General features: G+C 32.2%; 1 protein-coding gene across 1 annotated transcript; it reads left to right on the plus strand.

The window, feature by feature from the left end:
- The first annotated feature begins 15,001 nt into the window (after window positions 1-15,001).
- LOC130655491 (rab proteins geranylgeranyltransferase component A-like) lies at window positions 15,002-18,905 on the plus strand. The gene has a single exon (XM_057458257.1). It carries the CDS (start codon window positions 15,729-15,731, stop codon window positions 17,685-17,687), a length of 1,959 nt encoding a protein of 652 aa, XP_057314240.1. The 5' UTR covers window positions 15,002-15,728; the 3' UTR covers window positions 17,688-18,905.
- Window positions 18,906-19,017: the final 112 nt, after the last annotated feature.

A 19,017-nucleotide genomic window follows, 5' to 3' on the forward strand; every position in this document is an offset into this window, starting at 1 on the left:
ACATGCAATAGAGACGACAGTGATAGCTTGGATAAGACTATTTAAAAAATGACCTAATAGATCTATTCAAATAAAGCCTCCCTAAACCAGTAAGTAAATGGGATATTCTACAATACATGGCTAAAAAACAACCTGGATGAAAGTAAAGGTCGAAATCCTAGCAGAAAAATTAAAAGAAGTCTGTAAATGTGAGACACATCCATACGTCATTTAAGGTAACACTTTTAGAAGTTGAGGTATGTGCAAAATAAGATCTGAGATATTTTAAAAGACCAATCAAAGAGAAAATTTTATACTTTACCCTTCACAAACACTTATGCTGGAAATACATCCATACACAAATAGAAACAATTTTATGGAGAAATACCCTCCCTGGAAATGACGCATCAACAGTCCTAAAGCAGACCAATCAATGCGAAGGCTTTACAATATAAACCAATCTGAGGGAACACGTTGCACTATAGAGGTATTGAGGTAGGGTACAAATCCATCCACTAATAGAACAGATATTTTGACAAAATACCAAAACTGCATTCTGGACAAATATCCTCTCGCGAAAAAACATATTAAAAGTCTTAAGGCAATACATTGAACAGACAGCAGTGTGCTATACCCACTCATACTTCATTAGAAGCGATTCTATGTTCATTCGAGCTGACATTATTAGATGTCCTAAAACATGACAATCTGAGGGAAGACAATATACTATACATTAAACAAGTGGTATTGTTCTATACTTATCTATACACCAAGAGATACGATGTTCTGGACAAATACCTTCCTGCGTAATGACACATCAAAGGTCCGAAACCAGACCAATACACTACACAATATAGAATCTTAGATCCTTTAAAAGGGCAAATAAATTCAAAGGAAAACCATCTTCTGGTCAGTAATAAAGCAGAAATGCTGGACCCATTCATAAGTCAATGAAAAGGAAATTTTGCGAGAATTTTTAGCTCCATTGAAATATTAGATGCCCTAGCAGAACAAGACAAATAAAATATATGTACGATATATCACTAGAAAGATACTTTTAAGAAATATCGCGCGCGAAGAAGATAACGTTCTAGCAGACCATTTGAAGTAAATCTTTACTTTTGCAAAAAGGCAAATCGGATACCCATTCATAGCTACATCACTAAAGAGATATTCTGCGAAAGTAACCAAACGCGGAATAAAGTATTAAATGCTCAAGCACAATAATTTAGTGCCCTAACCTCATAACTTCCCTTGTGTTAGGTTATAAATTATAAAACTTGGTATGGATGATATCTGTCACATGACAATTAAAAATCATGATTCAAATGCTGACTTTGTCAGAATTTCTTTGCGGACGTCAGCATTATTTCTCTTGCATTTGTGTAGCTTATGATAGATTTTTATTATTTTTTTTGTAAATATTGACAAAAATAATGTTAATTTTAATAATTATATAAACATTTTAGCTATTTTGGCTTACTTTAAGACCCTTCGTTTGAGGCGCCAACGCAGCAAATTTTATTCACATTTGAAAAGGGCAGTTTATTACTTTTATTTTATTTCATGATAGATTGATGTTTACTTTTTCCATTTACAGTAACATAAATTTGTAAGGTTTAAACTTGACATATAGTTAGTTATAGTTACTTATAATAACTAAAAGAATATTTTTTACTTCAAAGAACTTTTTCCTACTTCAAAGAGAACTTTTTTACTTCAAAGGGGAAAATTTGTCATTGTTGCTTATTGAACATGTGTGATGATACTTCAAAGGGTTGATTGTAACAATAGTCAACGTAATTGGATCAATTATATGCAATTACGTCGTGTATAAAATGTAAAAACATATTTCACCCATATAATTGGAGTAATTATATGATCGTAAAAAGGTTAAATATATATGCACACCACCTGGCGAAATTGTCAAAAAGAGAATAAGAGCCCTGGGGCGGGGTTGGATATCATATCTGAGAGCGCTAGGCCAACCAGAATAAATAACCAGCTATAAATAACAGTTCACAACGTTCTTCATAATTTAAAGTGGAAAAAGAAAAAGAAAAACATTAAAAATATGGTTTGTTTTGTTTTAATATTACCTTTAAATTTAACGCAGGCAGACAGGGTGGTTTGGGGTTGTTTAAAATAATAACTCGGCAAACGATGTTTATCCGTTAAGTTACGATCGTTCAAAACTTTTTCTATTCATTAAATTTAGAAGTCCGTACGTTCCGAATTAAAATCAGGAATGACATACCTTATCAGAGAAATTACCAAAGGAACAAAATTAACGACTACGAAATTAACACGAAAGAAATTAAAACAAGGAAAACATATATTATTTCTTTTGAAATATTTTTTATAGTGTTTACATATTTTAAACATTAGTTCAAACCATTATTATTCCAAAGTTAAGTTTGGTTCTCACAATAGGGATAACTCAGTTCCGTTTTCTTTTTACAAAATATGATAAAAACACTAAGAATTTTAGGGGTGCTGGCACTTTTTAAAAGATTTCCATCATATTTGGACTTTTTAAAATGTGCTGCCAGCCCCCTTAAAACATTCAGCGATTTTTATAATAATGATGATTCGTATGATGCTGTTCCAACCTTTGAGATAATTGGTCTGAAAGGTAAATCGGCAACATCGTCTGTTTTAAGCTTGTGTACTTTGGCAGTACCATACAGTTTGCCAGGGGCTGAGTCAGTGGGATATACGCTCGTGGTGGAGAGCGGTCATGCACCAGTGACAAAGGACGATTCTACGATTCCTTTTAAAACCAAACAACTCAGCAATTATTACAAACTAGTCGTTAACCCGTGGAAGAATCCATGGGGTCGCCTGTCCTTTATATATCGCATTTCATGTTTTCGTAACAGGAAGCGTCTTTAATGGCAGACAGACAGACGACGGCTATTATTAAAGAGAAGAAGGACAACAGAAGCATTCCTTCACTTCTTACAGAATTTAAATGCTTCTAACCGCATTTTTAACATGTCCACAACAGATTGTGCGTTTTTAACAGCTTTTGTAATTAAGATGCATCGAACCCGTTGATGATAATTTCTGCTTCGTTGCTTAAATAGTGGTAAAGTTGAACGATTCAGGAAGCGTGCACTGGTTTTAAATCTAACAACTTTGAGGAAATCTTCACATCCGCAGGATCAATGCCTCGTTTCAACTGAATTGCCACTTGATTTGAAAACTTTTCATTGTACAAACTTTGTTGTAATAAGAAATAACAAAAATCCAAAATAAACAAAATTTTCGTCGAACAAAATTTTTCGCGGACTAAAATGACGAAAACTTCAGGTGTCCGAAAAATTTTGTCGGACAAAAGTTAAAACACAGAAAACAGCCCGTCCAGCTAAAAAAATCGCTCAGCAATTTTATTTTGCGGAATAAGTCTTCATAACAGTAATAAAAGGTGTAGCTACCTGCTTTTGGCATAAGAATTACTAATTAAGAATTTTGTTGTAGCTGGCTAAACTGTATCACACATGCTTTTAGGCTTAATACGCTTTTCAAAAAAACTACATTGCATCTTTGGTTTACAGAACACAGAATACACTCTGTCAAAAGGCTAGGTAACTGTTACCCGCCGTTGAACACCCGGATGAGTAATTAATAAGAGCCGTCAACTGCGCCACATATTCAGATAAAGCGCTTTAGTAAAGTTATGTAGTATGTAGTAAATCAAATGAAGTGCACACAACTTTATGGTATGTCCAGTGTAATATGTTTTTCATCAATTAACTTTCTACAACTTAAGCTGAAATAAAAACACAGATTACAATTTGTTGTTACCCCGTCATAGCAAAAACTTTCTGGCAAACCTTTTTTATTTTTCGGATAATGTTCCCGGTGAGTGTTAGCTGACCATTTAGTACAGGTAAATAATGTGACACATCTATACAGATGTAATACCAGTTTACCATGTCACACATGAGTATAGGCGTAACACTATTTTTCAAAAGAACTTCATCGCAAATTCGGTTAAAAAAAGTCCAGGAAACCGCTGTTGTTATCATGTTCAGTTAAAAAAATACTCAGCAATTTTATTTTGCACCATAAGTTTTCATAACAGTAATAAAAGTGGTAGCTGCCTAACTTTATTTAGCATAAGACTTAAGAATTGTGTTGCAGCCAAACTGCATTTGACTACTTTCACTTTTTGGTCAGAAGTAGCTAAGGAGCTAGCTAGGTAAACACAACTTTAACATAAAAATAAATAATACTGGCTAGGATATAAAGCTGTTATACTAAACTGAATAGTAATAACCAAGGCTAGCTAGCTAGCTGATTGTAGAATGCTCCTTAAAAATCTTCGTTCCTAGCCAAAAATCAAGAAATTTTTGGGATTGAGATTTGTACTTAGCTACAAAACGTGAGAATATATTTATCTTAACATGTAAAAATATGTAAAAAAACAAAAATGAAAACCTTTTTGAAGACAAAAACAGAATAACCATCAATGCCACAGCTTCTAAAATGGCCGTAGCTCAGATTGCTTTATCTTTCCTTCACTGGTAAAAATCAGGTTCTGCGGGGTTTTTCCAAAATTTTCTGATAAAAGCCGCGCACAACCATTTTGAATATACAGAATACGGCTATTATTAAAGAGAAGATGGACAACAGAAGTGATAACCATTAAAAGAAATAAACTAACACTAAATACACAAGAGAAATCAGTGTCATTGAGGCTTTTTAACTAACTATACATAGATTTCCATAGATTGTAATGGCAATATAATATGTGTTACGGGTATGTTATGTGTGTTTGAGAATGTATTTACAGTCTCGGTGGATAAAGAAGTAAAAAAAATTGTTGGAAAAAAACTTCATAAAAGACTGCATGTAATGATTGCATGATCCTTCTCTAAAGTGACCCTGTTCATTTAGGTGCAGTGATGGGTTGTATGAAGAAAAAAGTGCCAGTTTGTATAAGAATCGTGTTTTCAGTGTAAATTTAGCTGATTACTTATACAAGACTAGTCGATAAAGCCCATGGGAAAATCCACTAAGGCAGAAGAACAATGGAAAAATAGGTTGCTTTAGATTTTTTGCTGACGTCAGCAGTGCATATACAAAAAGAAAATTGGTTAAAGTTAGTCATTCGTTGTCTGTAAGGTGTGGAGGTTGAAACGTTGACTAAAATAATGTATGGTATCGTATGTTTTTGAGAAACGCTTAGGGAGATATAAGGGCTTAAAAATTTTTCTGACGTCAGCAAAGTTCCTACCAAAAGTTCCAAAACAAATTTCTTCACAAATTCGTACACCCGTTGCATTCATCGTGTAGATCTTAAAACGCTGATCAAGAAAATGTATAGGAACATGGACTTTTGACAAACGGTTGCAGAGAAATTGGGGTTTGAAGGTTTTGTGATGACGTCCTCAACCTTTCCATTCCGAAACGGATTCGGGGACCCAGGCTTGGAAAACTTACCCAAATTGGTCCCGGGTGGTCCCTAGTTACTTACGCGGTGAAAAATCACTGACGTCACCACCTCGTTTTCAAGTTATTTGGCCTTAAAGCTTTAAGTGCACTGTAATGGCTTCATTTATTTAATATAGAATATTAACGTTAAAGTAGTCTTATTGACGTCGCGCCGTAACGTCCGAAAATTTAACATATTAGACATGCATTTTTCAGTTACTTCAAAGAAAATTTCGGTAAGATCATAGGAAAATTAACATATCCACTTTGCCTGTTATATATATATATATAATGTATATAAGATAAATGTTTATCATTCATTTATTTTTATGTTAAAAAATAATTATTTGAGGAAACTTATTTTTTTTAGGAAAATCTTTGTAAAACATTCACATAACTATTTAAGTAATTTTGTTTAGATAAATGCTGTAATGCCAAAAGGAAAATACTGGGTTAGGCAGCCAATGGTAAGTTTTTATTGAATTTGATTTGAGATTTGAAATTTGATTTGAGGTTTGATTTGAAAAAAAATATGAAAGTAATGTTGTGTAGTGGGTTGCACGTACTATTACTTTCAGTTAAAAAGTCCAAAAATCAACGTGACAGAAAATAATTAATTGGATATAACAATTTAATTGCTATGTTGTGCTTTTTTATGGTTTATAGAGAACAGACAAAAGATATTGCCGACAGAAACGATGGTGAAAGCATTAGAGAACAAAGAATCCTTACAACAAGTGAAGGTTAGTCCGAACATATTAACTGTTTTCATGTTAGAGAAATGCTCGAATGTTCGTTGTTATCAATCTCAAGAAACCCTTTCGTATTAACGAATAAGATTTGTTCCATTTTTATTTATCTTATCTTTAGTGAAGAAACTCAAAGTCGCGATAACCTAGATTCACAGCAAGCATGACGAATTCATGGTGGTTCAGTTAAGTTTAAAATATGAAATTATTGATAGATTGACAATTTGTCAACCAGGCCTTAGCTTTTGCAATCTTAAAGTTAAAGTCCAATAGACAAGTAAAAATTAGGGCCTAAAAAATACTTTTCCGTTCGACTTCCTTTTGAATATTTTTCATTTTGTGTCGCAGTGTAAAACGTTTGTAATATTTTTTTGCATATTGGGAAAAGCTGCCAAAAGGGAACAAATCCATAGTTCAGCTTGTTTTGATTAACCACAAAAAAAGGTTAGGGATGAATTTCCCGTATTTAAAAGCAATCCATACACATTGTTTCATTGTTTCGGTCTTTGAAAAAAACACGTTTGGGGAGATAATTTACCCGCATTAAGAAGCAATCCATACAAGCAATCCATGATATTCAGTTCTTTTAGTAAATTCGGTCTTTAGAAAAAACATTTACGGAGATAATTTACCGTTATTAAGACGCAATCCATACATATAAAATTCAGTTGTTTTAGTAAATTCGATTTTTGAAATATGTATAATATATATATATATATATATATATATATATATATATATATATATATATATATATATATATATATATATATATATATATATATATATATATATATATATATATATATATATATATATATATATATATATATATATATATATATATATATATATATATATATATATATATATATATATATATATATATATATATATATATATATATATATATATATATATATATATAGAACACAGATAGAACAAGAAAAGGATGAAGCTATTCACAAATCGACGTAGCACGCTCGCGAAAAAAGAATGGAATTTAAGTAAAATGCAGTGGTAAACTTATGAGTGTGAAAAAGCGCGTGTGTTGGTAGAATCTTGATTTTCTGTTCTGGACGTATTCGCTTAAAATGCACGCATGATCATAGAACATATCTAATGGGGCCTCTTCTAGATGTATATAAAAAGAAGTAGGTGCATCTTTTCGGCCTTCAATATGAAGTATGACGTGAAATCCACAGCAGTGGCCATGTATTGGGTAGAACCAAAAGAACACAAACTTCATGTCTTGCTTGCTCACTTGTAGAAATGACTTTTGACAAACTTCAATAGGGACGTCGTCGTATTTGCTTGAGTTGCTGGAGTCGGCAGAAAATATCCTAACTTGCCGAATTTGTTTGCCATAATTTGAAGAATAAAAAACAAAGACCAAACTCAGCTGGATTGTAAGAACCTTCAAATAACTGCTCTTGTTGTATTTTAAAGGAATAAATTGTTTTCACAAAATATGCAGGGTACAAAGGTAAATTAATCACATCGTTGCGTGGAAGACAATTTTGAGAGTGTTCTGAAGACTTAATAATTACATCTGCAATCTTTTGATAGAATTGTTGCTGGTAACAAAATTCCAGTACAGACGAGCGAGTTCCCCTACCTACTTGACATGCAAATCTCAAATCTATAATAATGTTTACTGCACGGAATGGTATAAGAGTATCAACACAAGAATCGTTGGACAACTGTTTAAAAACGGACGCTATTGCTTTTTTTTCATTTATGTTGGTATTATCAGATATCAAGCGGCAGTAAAGACCGACGGACATCGATGGCAAATGTGTGCGTAATTGCTCCTAATGGAAACATAATGCATCGTCACCTATTCGATTCTTTTCTGAGATCTCCCCAAAAACATTTTTTCGTACGTACAATAAGCTACGATTAGGACGATATAATTCCCTATTATTGTCACTTTTGATGTTATAAAGCAACTGCCAAGCCTTCTAAAACGAGAAGAAATAACTTCGTCTGCTTGCAGGATTTCTATTGGTTCTACAAATGCATTCTTGAACCCCATTCCATTCTTCCTACCGTCACATGAAAGCACGTTAGGTTTCCCATCACATTCTACGCATGTTTTCCGGAAATCAATATCCATGTGAGACGCTCAACCCAACTACTATGCTATGAATAATGGAACTGACATGAATTTTTCTTTTAGAACACGGCGACAATATCGAGCTTCCATTATTTTTATAACACCCCTGAAAGTAATTTTTTCGTTATTCACGGCCTCTGTAAACTCCCAACCTATTTCATAAACAGCGCAAATTTTAGAGAATCAATAATACCAACAGCATATTTAACTTAACATGTAAAAATATATAAAAAAACAAGGACAGACTTATCAACGTCAACGTTACGCAACTTTCAAAATGGCCGTAATAACACTGCTCTCTGCTTTACACATCCCTTTGTCGTGGCTGCCAAATCTCGGATTGGTTTTTCAAAAAAATCAGGCGTTGCAATTGAATGCTACACGCGGGAGAATAAAACAAAGTCGGTAAATATATATCGCATTTGGTATTTTGTGCAGATAAAAGAATTTCGTGATTAATTAACAGGACGCGCTTTTCGCGGACAAACAGGCAAAATACCGCTATTATTAAAAAGACTAACGATATCATACGTCTATTGGTTTTTCGGTCAGTTGCTCATAAAGTTGATCTTGTTAACTCACCATATGATTTTTTAACAATAGCCAATAATACTTACATTATTTAGAACTATTCGCAGCTTTTGTACTCTGATCCTAACTTCAATGGAATATCAAATCTACGGAGACTCTTTAAATGAGATAAATTTTATACTTATGCCTTTTTGGAACATCTTTGTTCCATGTAAATAGAAGTTTTGACTTTTAATTTGGAATTCTTCCATATCTGTTAAAAAAGTATTTTTTCTTTTTCCTAATGATACGTTATATTACTGACATGCCTTCTACAGAATTTCAGCCTAAGAGCCTTTGCCGATAAAAAGTTATGACCTGTGAAATTTTAACTACAAACAATGGAATAATTTCATCGTAAACGGCTCTAAACTTTAATGTGATATAGCTTCTCTACGGCAAGAGCTTCTTCAGTCGGACAAAAATCATTGGAACATTTAAATTTTTATGCATCTAAGAGATTTATTTGGTTTAAGAACTAATCAAGCTATACTATTGAAATACTGCCCCGAAAAAAAGACATAGAATTTACACTTTTGCATGGTCTGAAATAAAAAACACACGTAATGTCTTTGGATTGATTGGCCTGCTTTAGCGCTTTTGATGCGTCATTTTCTGGGAGGACACTTGTTTCTACTGCTGCACGGATAAGTACATAACAGTAAAGCCCGGTAAATTTATAGTATAATGCCTTGCCTCAGATTGGCATTTTTTAGGACTTGTGATATGTAATTTCGCGGGGGTATTAGTCCAAAATATCTTTTCTATTGGCTATCGGTGGGCATAGAACACCACCGCCTGTTCAATATATTGTACAAAAACGCCTCTTTGTTTAGCCTGCAATAGGGCCGTTGTTATGTCTTGTTGCAAAAGGATATTTGAGCGAAATATCGTTTCTGTTTGTGTATGGATGTGTATCCAACCTCAAACTTTGTCTACTTTATAAAAACAGCTTTCCGTAAATGGCAGTTATGCGAAATATTCTGGAATATTACGTTGGTTATGGCCATCGACAGAAAAAATATGTAGTTTTTATGAAGCGACAGACATTATTATGAAGGTATTATGCAGTATTATGCGATATTACGTTGGTATGGCCATCGACAGAAAATTTATGTGTTTTTTATGAATTATGAAGGTATTATGCAGTATTATGCAGTATTATGCGATATTACGTTGGTATGGCCATCGACAGAAAATTTATGTATTTTTTATGAATTATAAAGGTATTATGCAGTATTATGCAGTATTATGCGGATATTACGTTGGTATGGCCATCGACAGAAAATTTATGTGTTTTTTATGAATTATGAAGGTATTATGCAGTATTATGCAGTATTATGCGATATTACGTTGGTATGGCCATCGACAGAAAATTTATGTATTTTTTTATGAATTATGAAGGTATTATGCAGTATTATACAGTATTATGCGATATTACGTTGGTATGGCCATCGACAGAAAATTTATGTGTTTTTTATGAATTATGAAGGTATTATGCAGTATTATGCAGTATTATGCGATATTACGTTGGTATGGCCATCGACAGAAAATTTATGTATTTTTTATGAATTATGAAGGTATTATGCAGTATTATGCAGTTTTATGCGATATTACGTTAGTATGGCCATCGACAGAAAAAATATGTATTTTTTATGGAACGATAGAGAGTATTATGAAGGCATTATGCAGTATTATGCGATATTACGTTGGTATGGCCATCGACAGAAAAATTATGTGTTTTTTATGAATTATGAAGGTATTATGCAGTATTATGCAGTATTATGCGATATTACGTTGGTATGGCCATCGACAGAAAATTTATGTGTTTTTTATGAATTATGAAGGTATTATGCAGTATTATGCAGTATTATGCGATATTACGTTGGTATGGCCATCGACAGAAAATTTATGTGTTTTTTATGAATTATGAAGGTATTATGCAGTATTATGCAGTATTATGCGATATTACGTTGGTATGGCCATCGACAGAAAATTTATGTATTTTTTATGAATTATGAAGGTATTATGCAGTATTGTGCAGTATTATGCGATATTACGTTGGTATGGCCATCGACAGAAAATTTATGTGTTTTTTATGAATTATGAAGGTATTATGCAGTATTATGCGATATTACGTTGTTATGGCCATCGACAGAAAATTTATGTACTTTTTTTGAATTATAAAGGTATTATGCAGTATTATGCAGTATTATGCGATATTACGTTGGTTATGGATTATTGACAGAAAAAATATGTATTTTTTATGGAACGATAGAGAGTATTATGAAGGCATTATGCAGTATTATGCGATATTACGTTGGTATGGCCATCGACAGAAAATTTTTGCATTTTTTATGTAACGACAGAGAGTATTATGAAGGTATTATGCAGTATTATGCGATATTACGTTGGTATGGCCATCGACAGAAAATTTATGTATTTTTTATGAATTATGAAGGTATTATGCAGTATTATGCGATATTACGTTGTTATGGCCATCGACAGAAAATTTATGTACTTTTCTTGAATTATGAAGGTATTATGCAGTATTATGCAGTATTATGCGATATTACGTTGGTATGGCCATCGACAGAAAAAATATGTATTTTTTATGTAACGACAGAGAGTATTATGAAGGTATTATGCAGTATTATGCGATATTACGTTGGTATGGCCATCGACAGAAAAGTTATGTGTTTTTTATGAATTATGAAGGTATTATGCAGTATTATGCAGTATTATGCGATATTACGTTGGTATGGCCATCGACAGAAAATTTATGTGTTTTTTATGAATTATGAAGGTATTATGCAGTATTATGCAGTATTATGCGATATTACGTTAGTATGGCCATCGACAGAAAAAATATGTATTTTTTATGGAACGATAGAGAGTATTATGAAGGCATTATGCAGTATTATGCGATATTACGTTGGTATGGCCATCGACAGAAAATTTATGTGTTTTTTATGAATTATGAAGGTATTATGCAGTATTATGCAGTATTATGCGATATTACGTTGGTATGGCCATCGACAGAAAATTTATGTGTTTTTTATGAATTATGAAGGTATTATGCAGTATTATGCAGTATTATGCGATATTACGTTGGTATGGCCATCGACAGAAAAGTTATGTGTTTTTTATGAATTATGAAGGTATTATGCAGTATTATGCAGTATTATGCGATATTACGTTGGTATGGCCATCGACAGAAAATTTATGTATTTTTTATGAATTATGAAGGTATTATGCAGTATTGTGCAGTATTATGCGATATTACGTTGGTATGGCCATCGACAGAAAATTTATGTGTTTTTTATGAATTATGAAGGTATTATGCAGTATTATGCAGTATTATGCGATATTACGTTGATATGGCCATCGACAGAAAATTTATTTATTTTTTATGAATTATGAAGGTATTATGCAGTATTATGCAGTATTATGCGATATTACGTTGGTATGGCTATCGACAGAAAAAATATGTATTTTTTATGTAACGACAGAGAGTATTATGAAGGTATTATGCAGTATTATGCGATATTACGTTGGTATGGCCATCGACAGAAAATTTATGTGTTTTTTATGAATTATGAAGGTATTATGCAGTATTATGCAGTATTATGCGATATTACGTTGTTATGGCCATCGACAGAAAATTTATGTACTTTTCTTGAATTATGAAGGTATTATGCAGTATTATGCAGTATTATGCGATATTACGTTGGTATGGCCATCGACAGAAAAAATATGTATTTTTTATGTAACGACAGAGAGTATTATGAAGGTATTATGCAGTATTATGCGATATTACGTTGGTGTGGCCATCGACAGAAAAGTTATGTGTTTTTTATGAATTATGAAGGTATTATGCAGTATTATGCAGTATTATGCGATATTACGTTGGTATGGCCATCGACAGAAAATTGATGTGTTTTTTATGAATTATGAAGGTATTATGCAGTATTATGCAGTATTATGCGATATTACGTTGGTATGGCCATCGACAGAAAATTTATGTGTTTTTTATGAATTATGAAGGTATTATGCAGTATTATGCAGTATTATGCGATATTACGTTGGTATGGCCATCGACAGAAAATTTATGTATTTTTTATGAATTATGAAGGTATTATGCAGTATTATGCAGTATTATGCGATATTACGTTGGTATGGCCATCGACAGAAAATTTATGTGTTTTTTATGAATTATGAAGGTATTATGCAGTATTATGCAGTATTATGCGATATTACGTTGATATGGCCATCGACAGAAAATTTATTTATTTTTTATGAATTATGAAGGTATTATGCAGTATTATGCAGTATTATGCGATATTACGTTGGTATGGCTATCGACAGAAAAAATATGTATTTTTTATGTAACGACAGAGAGTATTATGAAGGTATTATGCAGTATTATGCGATATTACGTTGGTATGGCCATCGACAGAAAATTTATGTGTTTTTTATGAATTATGAAGGTATTATGCAGTATTATGCAGTATTATGCGATATTACGTTGTTATGGCCATCGACAGAAAATTTATGTACTTTTCTTGAATTATGAAGGTATTATGCAGTATTATGCAGTATTATGCGATATTACGTTGGTATGGCCATCGACAGAAAAAATATGTATTTTTTATGTAACGACAGAGAGTATTATGAAGGTATTATGCAGTATTATGCGATATTACGTTGGTTATGGATTATTAACAGAAAAAATATGTATTTGTTATGTAGCGACAGAGAGTATTATGAAGGCATTATGCAGTATTATGCGATATTACGTTGGTATGGCCTTTGACAGAAAATTTATGTACTTTTTTTGAATTATGAAGGTATTATGCAGTATTATGCAGTATTATGCGATATTACGTTGGTTATGGATTATTGACAGAAAAAATATGTATTTGTTATATAGAGAGGATGTCGGATAATGCGGTTTTATTTGTCGGGTCCATTTGGTTGGAGAAGTATGACTGGACGTCTGTCGGCTTTTTATGTCGATAAAGTATGAAGGTTGTTAGTTATGTTGTACGTCGTGTGTCGGGACCACTTAGCCCGGTGCTAAATGAAGTCGTTCCCCTTTCTCGGCCTACGCTTTTCTCGTTTACTCAAACAAAATTGACGAAACGTTTATATAGCAAGTTAACAGAAGAGTTTGTTCTGATCTCGTTCATTTTAAATATTTTCTTTTCTGTTAATTTAATTATTTTTAGTTTGTTTTATCGTAATTTTTATATTTCGAGAGAGAATCTGTCTGAAATTTGTTCAGTGAAGGTGGTGATGTTAATATATCATGCATAGCTAGCTATATCTAGAAAATTGTCTTCATTTGTTTTTAGCTAGCTATCAAGCTAGCCATCATCTATTACTTTCCCTTTTGATCATGCTTCTTTTTAGCACTGTGTGATGAAAAATATAAAAACATCAGTTAGATCCTTTTTATGAGAGAAATATTTAAGTGAAAACTCTTTGAGACTCATGGTAATTGAATAGAAAGTATTCTCCTGGAAAATATTGTTTCTAAATTTGAAGTGGATATTCGTTTGCACTTCAGTAATATATAGATGAATATTTTTTCAGCTATTCAACAGTACTGCCTGTACAGCAGAAGAACTACAGTTTTAATTATTTGTCCGCATTTCTTTTAATCTTCTGTACAAAGAAATATTCAAAGTTTTTTGACAAGACGTTTGCATTATTTTACTTTTCTTTTTCCAGTATTTTTCAACAGCTGCAGAACCAATACTTCGTTTTAGGAGACTTTTTCACTAAAACACATGACCAATGATGCCACTTTAACAATTTTTTACATTGGATTTTTTTACAATGGAGAAGTACCCACACTCACATAATCTGGAACACATGCCTGTCTGTATAAAACAGTGTCATCCTCTGTGGTTACTTAGTTGTACAAACTGCGCAGGAAAGAAAAATGCGAAAATTTTTTGTCAGAGTATGGACAAATAGCTAAAAATTATCCGTCTGCATATTATTATAACACAGAGAAATATCCATCGTTCCAAATTTATTTTATGATTTTAGGTTCATTCTTTCAGTTGTTATGAGAATTGTTTACTTGAAATTACTTTTGGGTTACTTTACAGATTCAATTTTACTGCAATGCAATGAATCTTATAGCCGGCTTAACACACTGAATTTCAAACCCTTTTACTTTTCAATGTGTAGCACAGTTATATTTATCTTTTGCTTATTAATTTTCAGACCAGATGTATTGTGTCAATTAACTGTTTCTTGTGAAACTGAGCTGCTGTGTGAAAGCAATTTTGTGTGTTATGATCCCTATAAGATGGTTGCCACATATATAAAACAACCAATTTTTCATAGGTAAAAGATTTGCTGTATGTGGTGTGACGTAGTGAAACTTTTATACAGCTATAGCCTTGTTTCCATATTATTTAATCAATGTAAGAACAACTTTATAAGGAGAAATTTGACATAAGTAAGGACAAGCCTCCTTTCCATGTTATTTGGTCATTGACAAAAGAACATCATAACCTGAAGATTTGCTAAAATAACTTGCATAGGGGTGCATGTGCATGGAGAAATCAATCTGCATGCCCAGGAATATTTTACTGGTTTCTAAGCTGCTAAAGTACCTTAAAAGTGAAGATTTTTTTAATGCAGCTTTAAGTACATATAGTATGTGCATTTTTTAAATTTTGTAAGCTTGGATTTACTAGTATATGTTTTTTACATAGTTTTAAGACAATAGAGCCCAACCATTAAATTTGAAATTCTGATTTTGGGGCACAAAATATTGTTCTTATCATTTTTATATTTTTAGGTTAATTCATAAGTATATACTTTTTAATTAATCCTTGCCCTAAAAGATGGCAAAAAATGAAGTACTTCCTGATTCTTTCGACGTAATCGTTTGTGGTACTGGATTAACTGAGTCTATGATTGCAGCGTCCCTGTCACGTATTGGGAAAAAAGTACTCCATATAGACCGAAATGATTATTATGGCAGCCAATGGGCAACATTCAACTTCAAAGCCTTGTTAGATTGGACAGAAAAATGTAAAAATAAGTCAAATGCTACTTCTTCGCAGGAAAATACTCAAGAAAGTGTGTTTAATGTTCCATTGCATGATTTTTGTGTTAGTAATATTGTTATTGAATCTTTTATTCCCACAGACAATGATTTAATAGAAAGTCATAAAGATGACAAACATGAGGAAGGTAGAACTACTACAACTTCAATTGAAACAAACGATTCACCTCCTGACATGGCTGGTGAGAGTGTTTTCGACAAAAATTGTCAAAGTGAAAGCAAGGAAAGCAAGGAAAACAGATCAGAATTAACTTCTCCAGAAGATGATGTTAAAGAGAAGGAATCCATGGATAATCAATTGACAATAGAGAATACATTAGATGACAATGTAAAAAATGAATTATCTGCAGCAGTAACAAAACCACCACAGAGTATTATTAGTCAAGCTAAAATTAAAGATGGCAGCTCCGACATATCTTTAAAAGATTTTGAAATTCTCTCAAGAAAGTTTAACTTGGACATCACTTCTAAATTTTTATTTTCGGCTGGTCCTTTAGTGCAAACAATAATCAAAGCTAATATTGCACATTATGCTGAATTTAAAGTTGTCAACAGAATCTTAATGTGCACAAACAAAGAAATTATCGAAGTGCCCTGCAATCGTGCTGATGTGTTTAGCAGTAGTTTTTTAAGCATGATTGAAAAGCGCATGTTAATGAAATTTTTAACATTATGTGTAGAGTTTGATGCCGACTCTGAAGAAATTCAAAGTATGAAAGATCAGCCTTTTCAAGAATATTTGAAATCCAAAAGACTGTCTGAAAGTTTACAGAAATTTGTGATTTATTCAATAGCTATGGTGAAACCGCAAACACCAACGCTACTGGCATTGCATGAAACTCAAACTTTCTTGAAATCTCTAGGACGATTCGGAAAATCACCTTTTATATGGCCATTGTTTGGTGTGGGTGAATTGCCACAAGCATTTTGTCGAATGAGCGCTGTATTTGGTGGGTTATATTGTTTACGTACTGATATTCAATCTATTGTTACAAATGTGGATTCTAATAAATGCACGCATGTTATTGTTGATGAGCAGAAAATTGAATGTCAGAATGTTGTTATGGAATCAAGTTATGTTCCTCAAAAATTTTTAAAATCAAATGTGTCAACGATTTCAAAATGTATTTTAATAACAAACAAATCCCTTGTTTGTTCAGATGAAGAAAATATATCTTTCTTAACGATTCCACCACTACCAGGAAGAGACGAGCTTGTGCAAGTGATCGAGTTAGGTCCGGCGTCATCAGCTTGTCCCGCTGGGTTGTATGTGTTATACCTCACATGTGTATCAAACTCAGTTGCAATTAAAGATTTAAAGGATTATGTTAACCTTTTGACAGAACAGAATGGAACAACAAGCAAGCCAAAATTGCTTTGGTCTTTCTACTTTAACCACCTGCATGAAGTTTCGTTTACTGCACTCCCAAAAAACGTCATGGTAACGCCAATGCCAGGTCCAACTTTGGGATTTTCACAATCCGTTGAAGCAGCTGAAAAAATATTTAAGTCAATATGCCCAGATGAAGAGTTTATGTTAAAGGTACCTGATCCTGAAGATATTATTTGGGAGCATGATGAAGTCACAAAGGAGGAGGAAAAACAAGAGGATGACAAACAGAAAACAATCAATGAAAATAGTATTGATGGCCAAGTTGATGATTCGACAGAAAAAAATGCTTCAAGTAATACTTTGTGTGACAAAAATATTGAGAATCTTAGTGGAAATCCATGACAACAATTATTTCTTTTAATATCTTCTTGTCCTTTACTATTATTAGCAGCTTTTATACAAATTTAATTAAACCCATTATAACTTATTTTAATAACTATCATCTATCATAGCATGGTTGGTTGAAAATAAAAATATTGTTGGTTGGCTTTTCGTGTGAAAGATGAAATGTTTAAAATTTTACTATAAATTGTCTTTCAAGAATGGGATTTATTTTATTTTTGGTATTGAAAAAAAATTGAATCAATAAATCAAATGGAATAAAATAATTACTAATAAATTGATAATTTATTAAAATCCACAAAATGCTATCTGTGATGTCATATAAATAATGTATGATAAGAAATATCAGCTTTAGGGAAAATTTTTGTCTTCATGCTAGATTATGTTGAATGGTTCATTTTTTTTGCAGCCACAGCAGAATAGGAAGTTTTTGACCTTTTGTTGACAATGCTTGTCATTATTAATCAATCAAGTTGTAAAAGAACAATAAAATAACTTGTTTCTCTGAATGGTTTGTAAAGGTCAAAGAGCAGAGGAAAGAGTTTTTACTTTTAATGTTTGTATGCTTAGAATTTCTCTGCCAGCAGGGTTGAATGAAATTATTATTTCTAAAATTTTGCTTACTGTTGAATTTCTTATTGATATTTTCCTTTGACTTTGTATGCGAAAGTGAGTTGATTAAATTCACAACGTAATGTTTATTCAGCTAAGTCACACAATTATGTAGTTGTTAACATGAAAAAAGGAAGCAAGTCGAGTAAAAGTGCACTATACACAATCCTTGATTGTTTTCACATTCCTATGATGTTATTTTTACAGGTAAACGTGTGTCACTTTTTGTTTTGTAAGAATATATATTTCTGGAAGTTATTTTATATATGTTTTTATTTTTTTATTGTGGTGATGATTTTTTAAGTTTTTTTTGTATGAATAGAAAATCGTAAGTTTCTGTTTTGCAAGTTGAAACGTTAGGCGGATGTTTTAGTGAGAGTCTTCTAACCTTTTACACTTACTATAAAAAATAGAAAAAGCTTGTGACATTTGTTCCTTTAAACTACAGTGTATATGCTTTGATTTTATTTTGATGTGTATTTGTTGAGAATAGGATAGAATATAGATATTGCTTTATATTTTGTTGTGAGATGCAAAAAACATGCATAATATGTTTGTGTCGTTCACCCAACAGCTACTTTTGATTAATGGTAAAAAATTGACTAATTTTGATATGTTTTCTCAATTCCCATTTTCTACAGGTTTTTTCAATGATTTTTTTGACAGATTTATGTTATTCTAAATTTTTAAAAAATATAGCAGCATTCATACCATATTT

Source organism: Hydractinia symbiolongicarpus, chromosome 8, assembly GCF_029227915.1.
Source record: "Hydractinia symbiolongicarpus strain clone_291-10 chromosome 8, HSymV2.1, whole genome shotgun sequence".
Classification (NCBI taxonomy): Eukaryota; Metazoa; Cnidaria; class Hydrozoa; order Anthoathecata; family Hydractiniidae; genus Hydractinia; species Hydractinia symbiolongicarpus.